Source organism: Rhinolophus sinicus, chromosome 9 (genome assembly GCF_057876585.1).
Source record: "Rhinolophus sinicus isolate RSI-liver-muscle chromosome 9, RSI-T2T, whole genome shotgun sequence".
NCBI lineage: Eukaryota > Metazoa > Chordata > Mammalia > Chiroptera > Rhinolophidae > Rhinolophus > Rhinolophus sinicus.
In genome coordinates, this window is record NC_142509.1 from 34,645,796 (window position 1) to 34,667,707 (window position 21,912).

The 21,912-nt window shown below is 47.8% G+C and overlaps 1 protein-coding gene across 4 annotated transcripts in view; it reads left to right on the top strand.

The window, feature by feature from the left end:
• Positions 1-1,919: 1,919 nt before the first annotated feature.
• Positions 1,920-21,912, top strand: part of HVCN1 (hydrogen voltage gated channel 1) — a 33,084-nt gene continuing 13,091 nt past the window's right edge. The window contains exons 1-4 of one of the 4 annotated variants that reach the window (XM_074321120.2): positions 1,920-1,938; positions 2,603-2,687; positions 6,814-6,853; positions 21,629-21,907. In XM_074321120.2, the coding sequence (XP_074177221.2) occupies positions 6,833-6,853; positions 21,629-21,907 (300 nt within the window). In that variant the 5' untranslated portion in view covers positions 1,920-1,938; positions 2,603-2,687; positions 6,814-6,832. Of the gene's footprint in view, positions 1,939-2,137; positions 2,573-2,602; positions 2,688-4,501; positions 4,608-6,813; positions 6,854-21,628; positions 21,908-21,912 lie in introns of those variants that run through there. The other 3 variants (XM_019734030.3, XM_074321119.2, XM_019734033.3) reach the window with 3 other exon arrangements.

Consider the following 21,912-nt stretch of genomic DNA (forward strand, 5'->3'; position numbering starts at 1 on the left):
TATGTGCCAGACTCAGTGCTGGGGATAAAGATGTAAGTAACACAACTGAGATCTTTTCCTGTCCACTGAGAAGACTGAATAGTACAGGGATTTCAGTGATGACAACAACACTGAGAACTTTACCAAATTCTCTAGACTTGACCTGCTCTCTCAGCATCCTGATCCCTAAAAAATATGGAAATCGGTTCCTGCTGTTGGCCCCAGTCTCTGGGGCATAGGTAAAATGAGTGATGCCTCCAGCAGGGGTCAGCCAGAGGATCACACCAGGGACAGGGTTTGAGCCTCGCCTTAGCAGGGCCTGTTGAGGTCACCACCTGTCTGTACGAAGCTTATAACTACAGGCAGGACAAGTTGCTCAAACCAACAGAAAGAGGATTGCAGCTTCCAGGTGGGCAGTTAGGTGAGGATATGTCTGATACCTGTTCCCTCTCCCTTTTCCCTCCCCAGTCACATGGGAGTGAACACAGAGGAGGACTAGGAAGAACAGTCCGCACGTCCTCTCCACTCTGTATAGCTGGCCCTCGGGGAGGAGGGGAGTTTTTCATGTAATGTAAGGCTGAGGTTGAAAATTGACCAGACTGTGCCTTACGGACTGAAATGGGACTGCTGTAATCACATAACGTGACTGAGAAGTCAGATCGGACCCAGATGTTTTAAGAAAGTCTGCTCTCCAGCAGGAGGTGGGAGACAGGATGGGGAAGAGCAGACACCGTAGAAGCTAATGGAAGCAACAGCCCTGTGGGGGCAGAATACTGACCCCCCCCCAAAGATACCGACATCCTACTCCCCAGAACCTGTGAATATGCTACCTTCCCTGCACAAGGGACTTTGCAGATGTGATTCAGTCAAGGATCTTGAGATGGGAAGGGGGAGGGTGCAGGGGGTGGAATACACTGGATTACCCAGGTGGGCCCATCTATGTAATCACAAGGGTCCTTTTAAGAGGTAGAGAGAAGGGTCAAATCTAGAGGAGATGTGATGCTGAGCCAGGAGCCGAGGTCAGAATGATGCGGGCAACCTGTAGGAGCTGGAACAGGCAAGGAATGTATTACCCCCACCCTGGAGTCTCCAGAAGGAACACAGCCCTGCCAACACCTTGATGTTAACTCTGCAAGACCCATTTGGACTTCTGACCTCCAGAGATGTGTTAAGTGTTTTGTGTTGCTTTAAGCCACTAGGTGTGTGGTACCTTGTTATAGCAACCATCAGAAACTGATTCAACTCAGGGGAGTTAGGACTCCTCCCGCCCCCGGCTAAACCAGAAGCAGGGGGCTGTGTAGAAGATAGAGGCCTGCCCTTGGATGTTCGGGACAAGTGGTCCTTTTGGGAAGGTGGAGGCTAATGTAACAACTGATTCCAGTGTGAGCAGCAGCAGCATAAAGAAGGTATGAATGGAGTGCTGGGGAAGCCTGGGCAAAAGACAGCCCACGGGGGAGGGACATTACCGCTGGGCTGAAGGGGAGTAGGAGTTGGCCTGAGCAAGAGCTGCAGGCAGGAAGGCCCCCCACTCCTGCCAATACCAGCCCTACAGCAGGACACCCCCCTTTCACCTCCAGCCTCACTCAGCCCCCTTCCAGAGACATCTGACATCTTCAAGGTTGCCTCCGCCCCCCCGCCCCCCCCAGGACATCTTGCCCACCTCCATCCCCTTATGACATACTGTGCAGGAGACAAGCAAGGCCACCTCTAAGTAATCAGGAGTTTGGGGAGCGGGGCTGCCAGAGGCCAAGTCCTCCTTCCCAAGCGTGTGTGGTGGTGGGAAAGGAGACGAACCCGCCCCCCATTACCCCGCGCCCCACCTCCATCCCGCCGGAGGAAGGAAGTGGTTTCCTTCTCCCACCCCTTCCCTCAGTCTCTCCTGGGCCAGGATTCTCGTGATTCGCGATTGGCTCCCACCGGCGGGACCTTTGTCCATCTGCGGGACTGCGGGAGTCCCAGGCCAGGCTGGAGCCTGCGGAGCGGGAGGGTCCGGGGCGGGGAAGATAGAGACCAAGAGGGAGGGCGGTAGACAGGCAAGAACGAGGATAAGTAGACCGAGACACAGGCGGGAGCGGAAGACCAAGACAGGACCGAGTTAGCGGGCGGGCCCGGCGGGGGCAGCACGGCCGGGAGGGGCGGGGAGGACGGGTGGGCGGGGCGGCCCGGGCTGGAGCCGCGCTCACACTTGCAGTGGTGGCAGCGGGCTGGCGGGGCGCAGGGTAAGTGCTCCCGGGCCGGGGGCGCGCCCCTTCTCGGCACCAAGCCCCTTCTCTCTGCCCCCTAGCCCGAGTCCTCCGAGGAGAGCAGGCCTCCCGCCATGCTGCTGGGACCCTGCGGGATCCCAGCCTACCCGTTGCCCTGCGTTCTAGCGTTTTCCAGCACTGGCCAACGCGAGCGGGCAGACTCTCCTGGGGGACCCCTGCCTTGTCCAGGGGGTACTAGAGTCCATTGGAGGGAGAGGACAGGAGACGACGACACGCACAGGACCTGGGAGGGAAGCCCCTCTTGGTCTGTTATCTCCCATTGAAAATGGAGTCTGGGCCAGGTGACTTCACTTCATCAAATGCCATCAAAGGCGGCAGCAGCAGGTGAGGTAGGTACCATCCTTGTCTCCTTCTTACAGGTGAAGAGACCACGACTCAAAGAGGCAACGCCAGTTACTTCCGTGGGTCACAGCCAACGGAGGCAGAGCCAGAACTTACACCCAGGTGGGTGTGAACCCCTAAGTTGTTTATTTCTCATCCCTGCCTTGCCGTCCCCCCAGCCTGCACAGAGAAGTGGTGGGTAAAGCTAATACTGGGCTGAAATGAGCCAGCCCTCCCTGCAGAAAGAACCCCCAGGGCAGCAAATCCATCACCTGGATACAGGGTTCTGGGGAATAAGAATGGTGGGTTGGGGCCCGGGTAAACTCCAGGAGTGGTGGGGAGCAGTGCATCCCCCTCCAGAAACTTCCACACCTTTACTCAGCATCTCCGCTGGCGAGAGGGGGTTCTGGTGAGCTTGGCCATGGGACTTCACCTCCATGCTTCTTATCTGTCCCATGGGATTAAACATGGTACCTAACCTTACAGGATCACTGAGAAGATTAAAGGAGATGATTGTTGTGAAAGCTCAGCCTGTGCCTAGCCCAAGCTGTGCCCCTTTCTCTCCCCATCCCCGCCCCTCTGAAGCACTTCTCTGTCCTGGACGCCTTTAACCTCAGGTCTCTCAGAGCTATCTGAAATCTGCAGTGTTTTCAGACAACCCCACCAAGCAGCTTAAGCTTCTTGCAAAAGACTAAGGCTGGCGGCAGCAACTTCTCCCTACTCTGAACCCCCAGAGGAAAGGCTGCTAGGAGCAGAGTTTTGAAAACCTTTGGGCTGTGGCTTGCACAATTCCAGAACTGCTCCGCAGCCCCCACCACTGTTAGCAAGAAGGAGGAAGCCCAGAGTATTCCTGCCCCTAAACCTGCCCTTCTCCTCGTCCCCCACGCGCGGGCCTACAGCAGGTGCTGCCCCTCAGCCTATTCGGTGTCTGGCCCTTCTTCTTACATTTCCACCTCGACCCCCAGACCCTCAGCATTGATCAGGCTGGCTTGATTCCGGTCTCTCTTGCCACCATCCTCTTACTCAGCTGCCTACTGCAGCCACACCTGGCTCCTTGGACATGCTGAAGTTCTCTGCTCTCTCAGGGCCTTGCACGCGCTCCTCTTCCTGGGGATGCTCTTCCCTGCCATCTTCTTGTGACTTACCTTCTTGCAATTCGGGGACCACTCTAAAAGACCCAGAAATCCGCCTGACCATCCCACTGCAGGAGCCACACTCACCTCCTCTCTGTTGCCTCACTGTCTTTCCTTCCTCCCGTGCTTAGCCATGGATGTTGTTTCCTTGCTTATGTGTTTCCTTCGTTCCTCATTTGTCTTCCCAGCTAAAATGTCAGCCTCCCAGGGCCCTGACCTTTTCCTTGCCACTTCACTTTGGATTCCCCAGAACACAGCACTGCACCTGGCATAGTAAAAGTTCTGATGATTTTGTACAACTGCAGCAGAGTGTGCAACCATCAGAGTTCTCCTTACGTCTCGTTGCTTAACGGCATTCTTTCTGTATTTCTACATAGACCTCAGAATTACCATTCCTCCTAACCGTTTACTGCCTTCCTCAGCTTTTCCCTAAAGTGAGGCTTGTGTGCTGTTTTCAGGACCTAGCCATAATACCAACTCAGCTTTCAATGTTTTTGTCCAAAGTGCATGTTTTGTTTGTTTGTTTATTTGTTTTTTGCTACCAAGTGATTTCTTTGAGATATATCATTCCCAGAGTGTTGAGGTCAAGGTTATGGTCATTCTGAAGGTACATGCCACTTACCACCAGATGGCTGTTTAGAAAAATTATCCCTGGTAATGTGTGCAAGTTTTTCTGCAGCGCTACAAGCATTGGGTGTTCTCGTTTTTATTTGTTTTGTTTATTTTAATGGGGAGGTCGTGGTGGGTTTAAATTTTCTGTTGCTTCAATTACTGAAGCTGGGTATTTTTCTACATTTGTGCTAGTTCTTTGCTGTCTTGTGAAGGAAGGAAGTCTCCAGAGCACCTTAATTCTTCCCTTCACCTTCACTTGCGGTGATGGTTCCACTTGAGCCCATCTCGTGAGAGCAGGGTAAGCCCCCAGGGGCTGGAACAGGAACACACAGAGCCGAACTCTGCTGGCTGCAGACACTGCTCTGCCAGTCAACCAGCAAGAAGCTCTTTGAGAGTCCCTGAACGTGGTTCTGAGGGGAGAGAAAGAACTCTTTTTTTTTTTTAAGTCTTCATGAATATTTTTTTCAAAATGGTAATTTTTGCAATTATAAAAGTAATACATGATGTGCAGGGTTATTCATTGGAACATTAGGGCAGCAAAAGATTGGGGTGCACCCTAAATGTTGCTCACTAGTGGAACTACACACATTCCTCCAGGGGAATCCTGTGCCGTCCTGCCACGCAGTGCACTTGACCTAGAACAGGGCCATGGACCGATCTCAGAGATACAACACTAGTCTCCTGGGCCTGCTATAGCAAATGGCTTAAAACAACATAGATTTACTAGGCTTACAGTTCTGGGGATCGGATGTCCAAAATCAGTCTCAGTGACCCAAAAATCGTTCCTCTGGAGGTTCTAGGGAAGAATGTTTCCTGGCCTTTTCCAACTTCTGGGCGCAGCCCTCATCCTTTGGTTCGTGACCCTTTCCCTCCATCTTCAAAGCCAGTAGTGTAAAATCTTCAAATCTCTCTCTGACTCCAATCTCTGCTTCCATAGTCATGTCTCCCTCCAAGTCCGATTCTCCTGCTCTACTTACAGAGACCCCTCTGACTACACTGGGCCCACCTAGATAATCCCTCATCTTGGGATCCTTTATTTAATCATATCTGCGAAGTCCCTTTTGCCATGCAAGGTGACATGTTTATAGGTTCTGGGGGTTAGGATTAGGATGTGTGCGTCTTCAGGGGGCCATTATTCAGCCTACTGCACCCTAAAGGGAAACAAGCAAGGTTCTGAGCAGTGTGTGGCTGCACGTTTGTGTAAGGGAAAAAAGCATAAATCTGCATGTGCTTGCGAAGGCATAGAAGACCGCTGAAGGCTACATAAGAAACGTGTAAGAGTGGCTGCCTCTGGGAAGAATGCGTAAAAAGGAAACTTGTCAGACTATATCTTTTTGTATAATTTAAATGTTTTACTGCATATGTCACCTACGTTAAAAATACTTTTTAAGAAGTAACACATAGTCGTACAAGTTCAGACTTCCCAAAAGCTAAGAGAAGGAAAATACCTCCCCCTCCCCCAATTCACTCCCTTCTTCTCTGGCAGTAACCACTGTGAAGAGTTTGGCTATATCCTCAGACTTTTAACAATTGCATATGTAGTCTTTTCACATAGATGGAACCATACTCTACATACTGCTATAATGTGTTGGGGGCTTACTACAGTGTTCACCTCTTTCCTCAGATTTAACAGCACTAGTCTCTCGCTGCTCAGATGCACCTTAATTGACTTAGCCAGACCCATTGGTGGGCATTTAGCTTCTCTGCTGCTTTCCAGGGCAATCTCAACACTGTCATCTGTGTCTGCCTGGGTTTTTTTTTAATTGGAGTGATATTCACACAACAAAATTAACCATCATAAAGTAAACAATTCAGTGGCATTTAGTGCAGTGGTGGTGTTGTATAATCAACACTTCTATCTAGTTCCAGAACATTTTCAACACCCCAAAAGGAAACCCCCATACCCATTAAGCCATCACTCCCCACCCCCTCAACCACCAGTCTGTCTGTACAGATTTGCATATTTTAGACATTACATAACAATGGAATCCTGTCATGTGGTATTTTTGTGTCTGGCTTTTTGCACTTAGCATATTTTAGAGGTTAATTCATATTGTAGCACGTGTCAGTACTTCATTTCTTTTTTTTAATTAATTTTTTTATTGAGGTCTAATTGCCTTACAAGATTATACTAGTTTCAGATATACAACATGATATGCTATTTATATATATTACAAAAGTATTTCATTTTTATGGCTAGATATCATTGCATTGTATGGATATGACATTTTTTATTTATCCTTTTATATGTTAATGGACACTTGGGTTGTTTCCACCTTGGCTTTGAATATTTGTGTATATGTACTTGATTTGATTTCACCTGTTTTCAATTCTTTTGGATACATACCCAGGATGCACATTCTTCTGTATACACTTTCAGCTTTATTATTTACTCTTTTCAGACACTCAAGTTTTAAAAAATTTGTAAAAAAAAGTGTTGCACAGCACATACTAAGGCAGGATGACTGAGGACAGTTCTGGACAAATGTTTTCTTACTTTCCAGATCCGGAGACGACAGGAAAATGTCCACCTTGGATGAAAAGGTAAGTTGATTCTGCCACCTCCCAGCCTTGAGAAGATGATTCTATTTGGCATTCTAACAGGAAAGACGGAAAGCACCTGTGAGTTCCAGTTATTGTTATTAATCAGAGAAAGGCAAATGGAAACAGCTCAGACTTGCCTTCATTTGTAGTTCCCTATTAAGTTAGGCAAACCAAAAAAGCAAGCGGAAATGCTTGATGCTGGCTATACTCTGGTGAAACCGGCCCATTCCTACATCTAGAGAGGGGCCCGGTCAGCCCACACAGCTGTTGTGGAAAAAATTTGGCAGTGTGTATCAGGAATCATGAAAATGTTTATGATCCAACCTGGTCATCTCACTTACGGGAAAGGAAATAACCAATAAAAAGAAAGTATAATTTACAGCACCGTATTTCTTAGCGCATAAGACACTGTTGATTGTAGACACACCATTATTTTATGGACTATGAAGAAAAAAACACAGCACCGCCATTTACTGTGATATAACGTGACACACAATGCTGAAAGCAATCAATGGTAAGACACGGTCAGATTTCAGATATGTTAAAATGTGAGAAAATATGGCCTTAGACCTGGTGATAAAAGTGCTAAAAAAGAGGAACAATCAGAAATTGAAATCGTGAGAGCACTGACTCCTTGGTAAATTTGTTGGCCATTAAAAAGGAATGTCTGATGCATAAAACTAATGGGAAAAATAGAATGCAGAATTGTCTGCAGTCTTTGATTATAATTGTAAAAGACAGATTAAGGAGAGAAAGAGGTAGATAGATGATGGTCAGTTTGGAGTGTTGAGATTATTAAGAATTTATTTCCTTTTGCTCACGTTTTCACAGTATTAATACTGAAAGAAATGGATAGAGTAAAGGTCTGCTCAAGTGGGGTAAATGACAGGAGGTGAAGCTGGGGAGGGTCCAGGTGAGTCTGGGGTCTGAATGAAGCTAGGGAGCTACAGGGATTTGTTGCAGGGGTGGCGTGGATGTGAGGGCACAGACAAAGCAGGAGAAGCAGAACCAAGGACACCCCTGGGAGACTTCCTGGGAGTGGGAGCCTATTGGTAATCACGCACAGGCCGATTTGCACAGGCCGATTTGCGGGGCTGGCCCAGCGGCATTGGGAGGGAGCTGGGGATGACTGGGCCAGGAGCGCTTGTGGCAAATAAGCCTCTTACTGATTCAAAGACCAAGTTCCTTTTAGTAATTTACCCTTGTAGAGTTCATTATGTTTTTAAAAAACTGTTTTAATAGGATTGCTTTTAGGAGCTTTGTGATTGCGCAGCTCCCCAGTTGTTTGAGAGGAAAACAACTGTGTTGTAGGAGAAACTGGTGGGGGTTTTGGCCATGAGTCTGGCCTGATTTGCCATAGCCAGCTCTGTTGAGAGGAGCTGAGCAGGCTGGGGATACCTGCCCTCCTCTGCCTCTTCCCACCTCCCTGAGCCTCAGTTTTCCTCTTCTGTAAAACAGGAACAATAACCTCTGGTAGAGTTGTGGTGAGGAGGAAATAAGATCGAGTGTGGAAAGCACTTGGCAGGGTGCCTGACGACAGCAGACGCTTATATGTGGGGGCTGTGGACTCGATCATGAGATAAGCTGTGTTTATAGCCCATCAGCTGACCTATTCCTCATCTCAGATGATTTCATGTCACCAGCCATGTCTGGGGAACCTGGGAACCAGGGGTGCTTAGAAAGCCTTGTGGCCCTTTGGCTCATTTCTCATGAGGCCTCTGGAGACTCGGGTTCTCAACCTGGCCCGCTCACAGGAAATCCCAACACCCAGGCCACCTCCAGATCAAGTGAATCAATCTCAGGGCCTGGGACCCAGGCATCGGGGTTCTTTAAAACTTCTTGGTGGTCCAGTGTGCAGCCAGGCTAACAGCCACTGGTTAGACTGTGAGGCAAAAAAGAGGGGTGCCCTTCATCCCGTCCTTTCCACCGCCGAAGCATCACTAAGACATTGGGGGACAGGGGTGGCCCAGATGACTCATTCACACTGGGGATAGGTCTTAATTTCTAGCTGGATAACTGCATTTTTCTTCTTTGCTTTCATTTTCTTTCTATGCTTTTGTAGACAAAAGGAGGGGGCCCTGGGCCAGGCAGCCTGCGTGGGAATCCGAGCTCTGGCTATGTGACCTAGAGCATGTTGCTTGGATTTTCTGTTCCCGGTTTCCTTACCTGTAAATGGAGATTCAACCCGTCAATTCATGGAGTGTTTGCAGTGTGTTGTCAAGGGCTTTGCACGGAGCTCGGAAATGGCAGGTGCTCTAGTTAGTCACTCCGGTTCCTCTGCTGTAGATGTTATTTCCCACGTTTCTACTCAGCCTCATGACCATCTTGCTGGGTCAGCAGACTCTTATCAAGAAAGGAGGGATCCTGACCCTGTAGGCAAAGGAAAGAGATGGGAGTGCTCGACTCTGGGGTGTGGGGACCTGGGCCGCCAGTTGGACCCCTCAGCCCATAAGCAGCACCCCCAACCCAAGCTGGTTAGCCATCACGGTGGTTGGTTTTGTGAACCTCAAACTTCCTCCCCACCCTAGAAAAGGAAAAGCAGTTACACTTATTTAAAGACTTCCCTGATTTTAAAAATAGGCATTCCTCAGAACACAAATCTCTGGGGGCTGGGGGTGGGGGAGCCAGCGCTGGGGTCCATGAGCTCGCTGCTGGGTCTTCCTGCCAGGGATGCATTTGATCCTCCAGATATGTGTAGTGGGAACCTGCAGTCCGCCAGACAGACGATATGGCATGAGCAGGAATCCACCTGGTCTCTGCCCTGATGGGGGCGACCAACTCCAACAGTCACACAAACAAGTGGACCTGACTCCACTGGGGAGGAGTGTGGGGCCCTGCTTGAGTGCAAGGTAGGGTGTAGGAGGGGGCGATACCTTGTCAACTTCCTGGAGCTGAGATGCTTGAGGGAGACCTCCTGCAAGGGGAAAAGAAGATAAATGACAAAGTGGAAGAGGAGTGGGAATTTTAGGCAGAGGGAAATGTATGTGCAAAGGCTCTGTGGTTAAAGGAATCTGTCCGGTACAGGGAGCTGAGAGGAGACAGTGTGACCAGAGCAGAGAGGGTGGGGAAAGGTGAGGTAAGGTAGGCAGGCGGAGGCCACAGCATGCACAGTAGGTGTGGGCCTCTGCAGGACACTTGGGTCTTTATTTTTAAGAGCAGTGGGAAGCCAAAGAAGAGTTTTTAATAAGGGAGTATGTTAGAGGTCCCCAAGATCACCCCAGGTTCAGTGGTTTGCTAGGAGGGCTCGTAGGGCTCAACAGCTAAGATTTATTACAGCAAAAGAACACATTAAAATCAGCAAAGGGAAAAGGCACATGGGCTGAGATCTGGAGCAAACCAGGCTCCGGCTTCCAGAGTCCTCTCCAGTGCAGTCACGGAGGACACACTTAATTCCTCCAGCAACGAGTTGTGACGATGCCTGTGAAGTGTTGCCGACTAGGAAAGCTTGTTGGAGACTCAGTGCCCAGGGCTCTTACTGGGGCTGCTCGTGGAGGCAACTTCTGCCCAGCACTTATAAGAATTCCAGATTCCTGGAAGGAAAGCAGATGTTCAATATAACCCGCACTGTTTGTATGGGACCGTGACCCCTTCCCTTCTCCTCAGGGAGTGGAGGGAACCCTCCCGAAATCCCAAATTCCCAGATGCCAGCCCAGAGCCAAGCAGGCCTTTTCTGCACAGGGAGTGACATGGTTCTGTTTTGAGAAGTGCTCCCTGACTGTTGCAGAGAACACAAGAGTGACGGAACAGCAGTGAGGGGCTGATACACCTTCCACGTGAGAGGACGAGGCAAGGCCAAGGGCACGGCAGAGGGTGGCAGAAGTACATATCAGATTCCAGGGTCATTCAGATGCCAGAATGCACAGGGCTTACTGATGGGTGGGCCGTGGGGGATTGGAGACAACATCTGACCCTGCCTGGGTGTGTCTTAAGACCCCCAGACCAGAAGACAAGAGACCCAGATGTGTTTCCATGTCCGCTGACTAGTGACAGTTGCCATGTTACAGAGCCTCAGTTTCTCCATCTTCTAAGGGAGGGAAGATTGCAGCTCAGAACCTTGATTCCACCTCGTACAATACCATTCTTTCTGCTCTAAAAAATCCAGTTTTTCTGCCATATTTCCCCCTCGTTGGCAGAGCATCTTGGAAAGAATAAAGCTGGTAGACTGGAGTTCCTATGCCAGGTTTACTGCTTATGTTTTCTTGTTTCTTTTTAAAAATTCTACGTGAACAAGTTCTCAATGTAAGAAATTAAAACAACAAACTAGTATATATTAGGTTGAACTACATGAAATTGCTAATTTCTACCAGTTTTGACCTACAAAAACAATTTTTTAAAAGTCTCGTATTTCAGGAAAGTTTTCCTGAATTATATCTTGAACTATTTGCTTTGTTCCATTGTTTTGGTTTCCCTGTTCAGAGATTCCAGTTCTGTGTATGTTGGATGTGTTAATGTACATATATTCGTTCTCCCTCTCTCCTTTTCTCCTTTCACAGACTCCCTTCACCACTCAATTCTCTGCCGGCTGGATCTTCCTCCAAAAATGACTCTTTCTTATGGTTAAACCTAGTAGAAAAAAAAAAAAGAAAAATTTCTCTTCACCCTCCAACCCAATCCCACTCCCTTTCCGGGAGCAACCATTTGGTGTGGGTTGTTGATTTTTATCTGCTTTGAACAAAAATGGAATTATACGATACATTCTTGTCTGAAATGTGCTGGCTTTTAACCGCAGACCAAGGACGCGTCCTGTGTCGGTGCTCACAGGCCCGCAGGCTTCCTGGCTGCGTAGCAGTCTGCAGCGTGGGTCTGCTGTCGTGTACTTAACGAGGGGCCATGCGGTCATTTCCAGGTCTGGGCTGTTGTAGCGACTGCATTAGCCTCTGTGTGCTCGTGAGTCCCTTGTCAGGTCACATGATAGGGACACTTTAGATTTTGATAGAAACTGGTTGAAGTCTGCTCCTTTCCCTCACTGAAGAATAAAGCTGGTAGACTGGAGTTCCTATGCCTGGCACATTGGAGAGACTCAGTTTTTCAAAAGATGAAAGAAACTGCCCCACTGCCCTCCTAAAAAAGGGGCATAACCATTTACATGTCCGCCAGGAGGTACATAGTGTCCCCTTCCTTACGCCTCTGTCTACCTGCTACACCCTGTGATTTGGACCTTTGGTCTCTCCTCCTGTGCCTCAGTTTCCCCTTCTGTAGAATGGAGAGACTGCCCCTCCCTGCCCTGCCTCCTTCTCAGGATTGTTTCAAGCTACAAGGCAGAGCAAGAGGGGATGGGGGCGGCCTATAAACTGCTGCCAGGATTGGCTGTAGAAACACGGACACAGGCTTCGTCCAGCTGGTTTTGTGACCTCTGAAGGACCCTGCTTACTCCAGGGAGGCATAGGCTGACTTGGGCATATACCCTCTGGATTCATTTCCTGGAGCTAGCATAACAAATGACCACAGACTGGGTGGCTTAGAACAGAAATTCATTCTCTCAGTTCTGAAGGCCAGAAGTCCAAAATCAAGGTGTCGGCAGAGTGGGTGCCTTCTGGAGGCGCAGAGGGGGAATCTGTCCGTCCCTCTCTCCCAGCTTCTGCTGTTGCTGCCATCCTCGGTGGTCCTTGGCTTGTAATCATCACTGCAGTCTCTGCCTCCATCGTCGCATGGTGTCTTCTGTGTGTCCTCTCCTCTTCGTGTAAGGACACCAGTCATTGGATTTAGGGCCTGCCCCAATCCAGGATGGTCTCATCTCAAGATGTTTAATTCATTCCATCTGCAAAGACCCATATTCCAAGTAGAGTCACATTCTGAGGTTCCAGGTAGACATGAATTTGGGGGCAGCCACAATTCAACCCATTACACCCTCCTAGCAGGCAGCTGTCCAGTCACTGGCTGCCTGGCTTTTTCTTGACCATGTGTTGAGAAACATGGGCACCAATCACACAGCACAGGGGGCTCCAATCCTGGGCCTGCCAGTTTCCCAGTCCGTGACCCTGGACATGTCACCTCCCTCACCAAAACCCAAAATGATGACCTCAACCTCAGAGGGTTGTTAGGAATTGAAATGAAATAGTGCATTTAAGGAACTTAGTGGTAACATAAACCCTAATGTAATTAACAATCCGTAGTAACAGATGTCACTGCTGTTGTTGGAGTTTTGCAGTAAGGGTGTTAATTAATAAGCACCTCAGGTCCCCAAAATTAAATTCTGGGAGGGAACAGGAAAATGGGGACTTATGGGACGTTGGGAATCAGGAATCGCCTGCATTTCTTGAAAAGTGCCCTTTTCTGTGATTGTTGGATGACCATGAAGTAGGGACTTTCCCTCTCCTACAGATGGCAGCTTCAGAGGCTGTAAAAATAGGTATTTGTGAGAACATTGTTTTCTCCGTCTCTTCTAGGTCTGTTTTTCTCATTTCTTCCCTTTTCTCCCAGGTAATAATTTTACCTGTCATATGTAAGAGAGAAGCAGGCAATTCATTTATCTTTGAGGGGTAGCTCCTGCAGGGTTTTTGTTAATCCATTTATTAGGTGTTTACTGAGCTCATCCCTGTGACTGAGATAGGGAGTCTCTGTCCCCCACCCCCGCCGAGTTCACAGTGCTCATTAGTTAGTGGTGTGATGGGGAAATAGAGGAAGGACCCTCATCCAGCAGGTGGCGGTTAAAGGCCTCCCAGGGGAGCTAAAATCTAGACGTCCATATGGCCTAAAAAAGAACTAGGGTGAGACAGGCCAAGGCTATTACAGACAGTGGGGACAGGCTGTGCAAAGTGCTAGAGCAAGAGAGAGTGTGGTTTGTTCTAGAACCACAATGCATTCGGTGTAGCTGGAGTGTGGTGGAGGCTGGGAGGGGACCAGGGCGTGGGGAGCCCAGGAGAGCCCCGACTGTGTCCTGAAGGCAGTAGTTGGCAGGCATGGGGGAGCTGAAGGTAATGGGGCCGGGGGTAATGAGAGCAGAGGCACACTGCCAGGTTGGCATTGGAGAAAGGTGATCCTGGCCAGCACTGTGTGGAGAAGAAATTGGGGGCAGGCGGCCGAGTGAGGAGGCTGGCGCAGGCTTTCCAGTGGTAGGAGAGGGTTAGACGGAGAAGAGAAGGTGGAACGTGAGTAGTGACGAGACAAGGTTACACTGATAAGCTTGCAGGAGAGAGAGGAGCCGAGGATGATCCTTGGTTCTTGGCTTGGGCAGCAGAGTAAGATGTGATGCCGTGCCCTAGGGCAACATGGGAGAAAGCGGAGGTGGGAGAAAAGATAAGAAATTAGTTCAGTTTGGGTCACAGCAAACTCATGGCCTGGCAGGATACCAGACGTCCGGCTGGGGACTGATTTGAACATGAGTCGTGTTGAGAACACAGGTGTGCTGAGACCACCAAAGCGGGAGAGTCACCCAGCACCAGGGCAGGGTCAGAGTTGGGGAGTCAAGGACTTCAGATGGTGTGGGGGCAGGGCCATGGTGCAGGACTCTGAGAAGGGCGCCTAGAAATAGGAGAAAAATCAAGAGACGAGGTTGTCAGAAAGAACAAGTCAACAGTACGAGAGGGTACAGTCACGCAGGTGGGAACCACAGTTGTGGGCTTTGATATGGAAAGGTGACCCTAGAGAGAGTAGGGTCAGGAAGTAGTGGGACAGCAAGGTTTAATGCAGGGGGCATGGTGGTGGGAGGGTATCCAGTGCCAGGCACTCCACTGGGCTAGATTCTCAGGGTTGCAAGTGACAGAAGCAACTCAGTGTAGCTTAAGCTGCAAAGGGAATCTTAGCAGTTCATGTGACTAAAGAGTCTGGAGGTTGCAGGGGCCAGCAGCAGGCCAATAAGTGAAGAAATATCCACAGACAGTGATGAAGTCGGAAGAGTGGAAATGAGAGTTTTTGCTGTTGAAGAAGAAAAATAGCTGTCACTTACGGAGGGGCAGCTCCAGGCCAGGCCAGTGCTCTGTGTAACTCGCTGAGTCAGTCCTTCCAGCCGCCAGGGCAGCGTGGGGGAACCCAAGAGCTGAGGGTCCAGGGTGGGTGGTGAAGTTTCAGAGGCCCACAACATTTTCATGATCAGCTATATCGTTACCCTTTTCTGGAACTTTTCTGCTTCCAGAATGACAGATTTTTTACTTAAAACCAGAGTTATTTTCTGCTCTACTGGGTGCTATAAATATTTTCATTCCAAATTACTGAAAGTTGCTTCTTTACTGGTCGCAAGTTTTCAAAAAGAAAAATTTCCTGTCCTGTAAAATATAAATGTGGTTTTTGCAAAGCACTCTGAGACTCCCACCATGCTGAAAACTAGTACAGGAGGTTTCTATCTGTGAGATGAGGTGTTTTAGGGGGAAATTATGGCCAGTAGCGTCCCGGAAGGCTTCAAGACAACCGTGGGCCTGGCACTTGGCCAGCCCTGGAAACGGTGATGGCGGGTCCAACTGCAGCCCTGTGTGGGAGAGACGGTACCATTGCCCTCCACCAACAGGTGCTTGATGGGCTTCTGCTCCACGTCAGGTGTCATATGAGACTCTGGGGACAAAGACCCTGCCTTCATGGAGTTAAAATGCTGGTGCAGAGTGAGAAGTAATAAACAGTTGCAAAAAAAAAAAAATTTCTAGTTAGAAATAAGGCTTCTTGAAGGGAAAGTAAAGACTATAAAGAGAGGTTATAAAATTGAAAGGGGGTCTGATTTGGATATTTGGGGTCTGATTTGGATATTGGGGGTCTGATTTGGATATTGGGGGTCTGATTTGGATATTTGGGGTCAAGGAGAGTCTGTCTAAGGAAGGAACATTGCAGCTGAGGCTTCAAGCGTTAGAGGGAGCCCAGCTCAGAGTGGGAAGGATGTTCCAGGTTGAGGGAAGAGCCTGTGAGAGGCTCGGAGGGGGCGAGCGTGGCACATTGGAGGACAGAAGGGCAGCCAGCACGCCTGGAGTGTGGTGAGTAGGTCAGGTTGTGGGGAAGATCAGGCTAAACCCCACAGGGCCACATACATCATGTGAAGGGCCTTGGATGCTTATTCAAAGAGCAAAAGGCAGGGGGACAGTGATATGATCAGGTACGATAGTCAGAGGTGAGGGTTCATGAAACCCACTCGGGCTGCTGGGTAGAGAATGTGCTGGAAGAACTGGGTCAAAGGAGAGAGAGCTCTGAGGAGGCTGTTGCAGTCTTCTGGGTGAGAGAATGAAGGCTTGGACAAGGGGGTATTGGCGAAGGAAATGAATAGTGGGGGTGGGGAGAAGAGGGCCAGACAGGCCCCAGCATCATGGATGGGGAAAGAATCGGAAGGTTCACTCTCGGGAGGCTGTGCCGTGGTCATAAGCTCTCCTTGGGCCTCTTAACATCTGAGGAAGTATCAAATTGGGGGCTCCCAAGGTACCCGAACAATATGGGAGACTGGGAGGGGAGGAAGCCTGGAGTCCAAACCACGGGATTACTGGATGGAGCATTTTGGAGCCACTTCCACACACATCACCCACATCCTCCCCCCACAGTCTTTGGAGTGCCAGGGACTTCTCAGGGTACTTAACAAGAAAATGTTGGGGTTCTGGGGAGGCTTATGAAAGAGGTGGTGTCCTTTGACTTAATTTGGAGCTTGAAAACCTACAAGCTCCTACAAGGCATCTCAGAACAGAGGAAAGAACAATGAACGGGGGCCAAGGAGCTTGAATCCTATTCCCAAGTACACTGCTTCTGGTTACCTGTGACCTTGAGCAAGCCCTGGCTGCCCATCTCTGAAAAGCTCCCGTCTCAGAAAGAGTGAGGAGATCAGAACAGGTCATCTCTAACCTGTTCTGAACTCATGAAACTGTTATGACCGTGCATCAAAAAGTGTACTAATATAGAAAGATTGTTTTATTTTACTTTGAAAAATGTGAAAATATAAAAGAATAAAAATATTATCAAATACTTATGTAATCATCATCCTGAATTGACAGCTATTAACATTATGTCATGTTTTCCTCAAATCCTTTTGTAATTTAAGATGTTTTTCAGATAGAGTTCATTTTTGTCTCCCTTCGTTTTTACCCCTTCCTAAGGCACCACTGTCACGAAGTTGCTATCTCTTTCTAGTCCATTCTTTTGTATGTGTGTCCTCCCTGGTGTTCATTGAGCTTCTTGGATCTACGTGTTTATATTTTTCCATCAAATTAGATTTTTTTTTTAAACAGTCTTTATTTTTATTTTCCCTCCCTTCTTCTGCCTCACCCCCCCCCCCCCCCCCCCCCAGTTCAAGCCGTTGTTTCTCAGTCTAGTTGTGTAGGACACAGCTCCCTGGCCCATGCTGGTATTATGAGCCTTGTGCTCCCCCCCGGCTGAGGCAGTCCGTTGCCAGTCAGCCGCTCACAGCAGCTCACGGCAGCTCTCGCTGGCTGCCAGCCGCTTACGCTGGCCGCCGGCCACTCACGCTGGCCACCGGCTGCTCTTGGCAGCACATGGTAGCCCGTGGCAGCACTCAGCAGCCCATGGCATCCCATGGCGGCTCATGCCGACCTCAGGCTGCTTACAGCAGCCCAGCTCCAGGGAAAGCTGTTGTTCACAATCTTATCTGTAGAGGGCGCAGCTCACTGGCCCATGTGGGAATTGAACTAGCAACCTTGGCGTTAGGAGCACTGTGCTCCAACCACCTGAGCCACCAGGCTGGCCTGAGATTTTTTTTTTTTCTAGCCATTATTTCTCCAAATATTTTTTCTTCCCTAATCTCTCGTTTTGGTACTCCGGCATGTATGTTAGACCACTTAATATTGTCCCTAAGGCTCTGTTCCCTTTTTTTTCAGCCTTTTTCTAATGATGTTTGCACTGGGTATTTTTTTATTACTCTATCTTTAAATTCACTGATCCTTCCTTCTGTAGCATCTAATCAGCTGTCAAGCCCATCCAGTGATTTTTCATTTCATATATGTAGTTTTCAGTTTCTAGAGTATCCACATGTGTTTGTTTTATAGTTTCCATTTCTCTATCGAGATTCTCTATTTGTTGCTCATTAAGTTCATGTTTGCCTTGAAATCCTTGAACAAACTTATAATAGCTATTTTCAAGCTTTTGTTGGCCAATTCCTTTATCTCTGTCCATTTTGAGCTAATAAGCTTTTTTTTTTTTTTTTTTCCTTGTTATGGCCACATTTTCTGCTTATTTATCTGTCTAGTAATTTTTTATTTTATGCTGGACATTATGAATGTTGTTTAGATGTATTTTGCTGTCTTTCCTAGTAGAGTATTGAGTTTTGTTTCAGCAGGCAGTTAATTTATTTGGGGATCAGCTTGGTCTTTTCAAGGCTTATTTTTAAGCTTAGTTGGGGTGAGTCTAAGGTTGCCCTGACTGTATGGCTGGATTAGTTCTACTTATAAAGTATGGCTTGTCTAGAATTCCCACTGAATGCTCAGTGTTCAATGAGATCTCTCACTCTGGCTGTTTGGAACTGTCAGATCTCCCAACCCAGCCTGGTATAATATCTGGTAGTGGTTCAGCTAACAGTTCCCCAAGAGTCTTTTTTCCCCCTGAAAGTTATATTTTGCCCTGCCTCATGGCATCTTGCTGTGTGCGTGTGAAATTTAGGTCTCAGCCAAAGTCCAATTTTTGGAGCTCCTTTTCTGCACGGCTTCCTTTTATCTGGTACCTACCTTGGCATGCAAATTCCTGAGAGAGGGAGGTTCAATAGCCCTGAACTCTAACCTTTGCCTCCACAGTCCAGAAAGTGCCTCCAGGCAGAAAGCCAAGGGATTTTGGGGGCTCATCTCTTTTGTTTCTCTCTTATCAGGGATCACAGTAACTTTCATATATTTTATCCAGTTTTAGTAGTTTTCTATGGCAGTTACTCTATTTTTATTTTACTCTATTTACTCTCAACAGTTACTCTATTTTATTACTCTTATTTATACTAGTTCTCTATCATGGTCAGAAGCAGAAATCCCATTCTTTTGTATGTTTACACTCATATTTTTACACATTCCAAAAACAGTACATAGTAACATTTTGCATGTATTTTTAAAATTTTACTTAAGTGGTATTATATTGTCCATATTCTTCCATATCTTCCTTTTATACTCAACATATTTTTAAATCCACATTGCTGCATTAATTCAGTCACTTAAATATTTGAGTCTTTTGAGTGTCTGTTAAGTGCAAGGCACTGGGTGTACAGTTGTACAAAATGGAAAAAATCCCATTCTCATGGAGCTTAGAGTCTAGTTGGGGAGGCAGATAATAAACAAATATATATATATATATATATACACACACACACACACACACACACACACACACACACACATACAGAAATAAGTGCGATAAAGAAAAATGAAGCAGGGTAAGGGGAATGCTGTGTGACTAGGGGAGGGAACCAGACCAGGTCTCAGGAGTGATATTTGAGCAGAAGCCTGACCTAAGAAAAGGTACGAACCATGCAGATGTCTGGGGGAAGAGAATTCCAGGAAGAGGAACTGGGTGTGCTGAAAAGTCATTTGAGGGTTTCAAGGAAGGGCATGACATGATCTCACTTATGTTTTAGAAAGTTCTTCCTGGTTGCTGTACGGAGAAAGGATACAGGTAGGAGGCGGGGAGGCTGCTGCAGTAATCCAGGCAAGAGGTGATTGGTTTAAACAAGGGAATAGCAGTGGAGATGGGAGTAATGGTCTTACTTGGAATGTAGTTTAAAGGTAGAGCCACCAAAATTTACTATTAGGCAAATGTTGAGAGTGAGACAAAGAAGGATCAAGAATAACGCCAAAGTCATTGTCCTAAGGAAGACAAATGAAATGCCATAAACTGAGATGGGGAATGTTTGGGTAACGAATGAATAATTCTGTTATGGACATGCTTAGGATAAGATAGCTATCAGGTAACTAAGGGTGATAGCCTATAAAAAGTTGGATATCATGTCTGGAGTTCAGGTGAGTGATTGATATTGGAGATAGTATTTACACATCATCAATGAAAAGATGGCTTTTAAAGCCACGCTGCTGAATGAAGCCCCTAGGAACTCAGTATGGAGAAGAGAGGTGGTCATAGGCCCGGGCCCTGCCAATGCCAGTACTTAAATGTGAGGTCTTCCTCTTAAGAGATCCAGCAAGAGAGAGTAGCAAGAAGCAAGAAGCAACCGCTGAGGTAGGAGGAAAACCAGGGGAGTGTGGAATCCCAATGAACAAGCCCATGAAGGGAGTGTTTGAAAAAAAGGAATGATCTAATGTGTTCAGTGCTGCTGAGCAGGTGCATGTAGATATCCTCAGTGATATATAGAGACGTAGTTCATTCATTTTAATGGCTATATAGTCTTCCATCACACGAATAGAGGAGATTCATTTCTCTGTCTCCCACCATGTAGGAGAACATTTGCAGTGAGCATTCTTGAACACGTCACTGATTTGAGCACATGTGGGCAAGTTTTTCTCTGGAGCCTTTCTGGGGATGGAATCATTCATCATTAAGAAAGATGTGCACAACTTCATCTTTGACAAAACAATGCCATATTGCTTCTAAAAATGGTGCAGCCAGTGTTTGTATCTTCAGTGTTTAGTAGACCCTATTGTTTCACACCTTCACCAACATTTGCTATTGTAGACTTTAAAATTCTTGCCAATCTGAGGAGTGAAAGGTGTGTGATTGTTCAATTCGCATTTTCCTGAGTACTAGTAAAGTTGAGTGTCTTGGCCATTTGGGTTTCCTCTTAAGTGAGCTGCCAATTAATATCCATTACCTAATTTTCCATGGAGTTGTCTTTTTTTGGGTAACATTTCTTTATATATTCTGGACACTAAATCTTTGTCTATTAAGTACATTGCAGATATTTACTGCCAATCTGTGGTAGTGTGTGTGTGTGTATGTATGAGATATAAAAGCTTTTAGTTTCAAATTTATCCATTTGTTTTGTATCTTATGTAAGCAATCTCCCTGTCCTGAAGTCATGAAAATGCTTGCCTATATTTTGTTCTAAGACTTTTAAAGTTTTTAGAAAGTACTTTTATATGTGTTAGTGCCAATGCTTCTAAAATTTATTCTGTGTGTGGAGTGAGGAAGGGGTCTTTTATTTAACCTCTCCAGTCTTTTCCCACTGAGCTGGACTGCCACCACCATCACAATAGGGTCCCACAAGGACCTGAGTCTGCTTGGGGCTCTCTTTCCCTGTTCCACTGATTACATGGCCTATTCTTGTTCCCATACCTGAAAGTTTTCATTATTGAACTTGATAAAAATTTTGTTATCTGGGCAAAGGGGGGAGGATTGTTTGCTTTTTGCACTGAAGTCATCTGTCTTTAAATAACTGTCCAGAATGTGCTTAAAAACAGCACTAACTGAGCTTAGGAAAACTCCATTTGCTGCTCACCTTCCAAGGACCGATCTGTGGCATGAAGGTGGTTGGACGCTTTGCTCTTCTGTGAAACTCTGGATACTTTTACTTTCGGCTTTCCCTTCCGGCGGCCCTACCAACTCTCACCGCCCGTTTTTCAGGTTATGATGTCTCTGAACCATGGGGCTGCTCTTCCGGTCTTTCCACGTGGGCCTGTGGTGGGTATTCTGTGACTGGGCCACAGTACCTATGCTGTTGGTTACTGCCAATCACAGCACAGTGATAGGCTTGACGGGGTTTGGAGTTTCCTGTTGCCTCACCGGCACTGAGAACCTGCATTCCAAAAATAAAAGCACAAGAAACCACCGTGACCTCATGGTCTCTGCTCGTACAATGCTCTGAGCACCAGGACCGGCTTCAGCCCTGTGACACGGCCGAGCCGGGCCCTGCTGCCCGCCACAGACGTGGGGTCCGAGTGGTCTGCCCCGGCTCTGAGGGCCGCCCTGCCTGACGTTCAGTGTGTCTCTTCCCTCCAGGCAGTCACCCGCAGGGCCAAGGTGGCTCCTGCCAGGAAGATGAGCAAGTTCTTGAAGCACTTCACCGTCGTCGGCGATGACTACCACAGCTGGAACGTCAACTACAAGAAGTGGGAGAATGAAGAGGATGAGGAAGAGGAGGAGCAGCTGCCGTCAACACCGGCCTCCGGCGAGGAGGGCAGAGCTGCTGACCCAACAGCAGCCGCTGCCTCCAGGCTTAGGCGCCCCCTAGACTTCAGGGCCGTGTTGAGGAAACTCTTCAGCTCCCACAGGTTTCAGGTAGG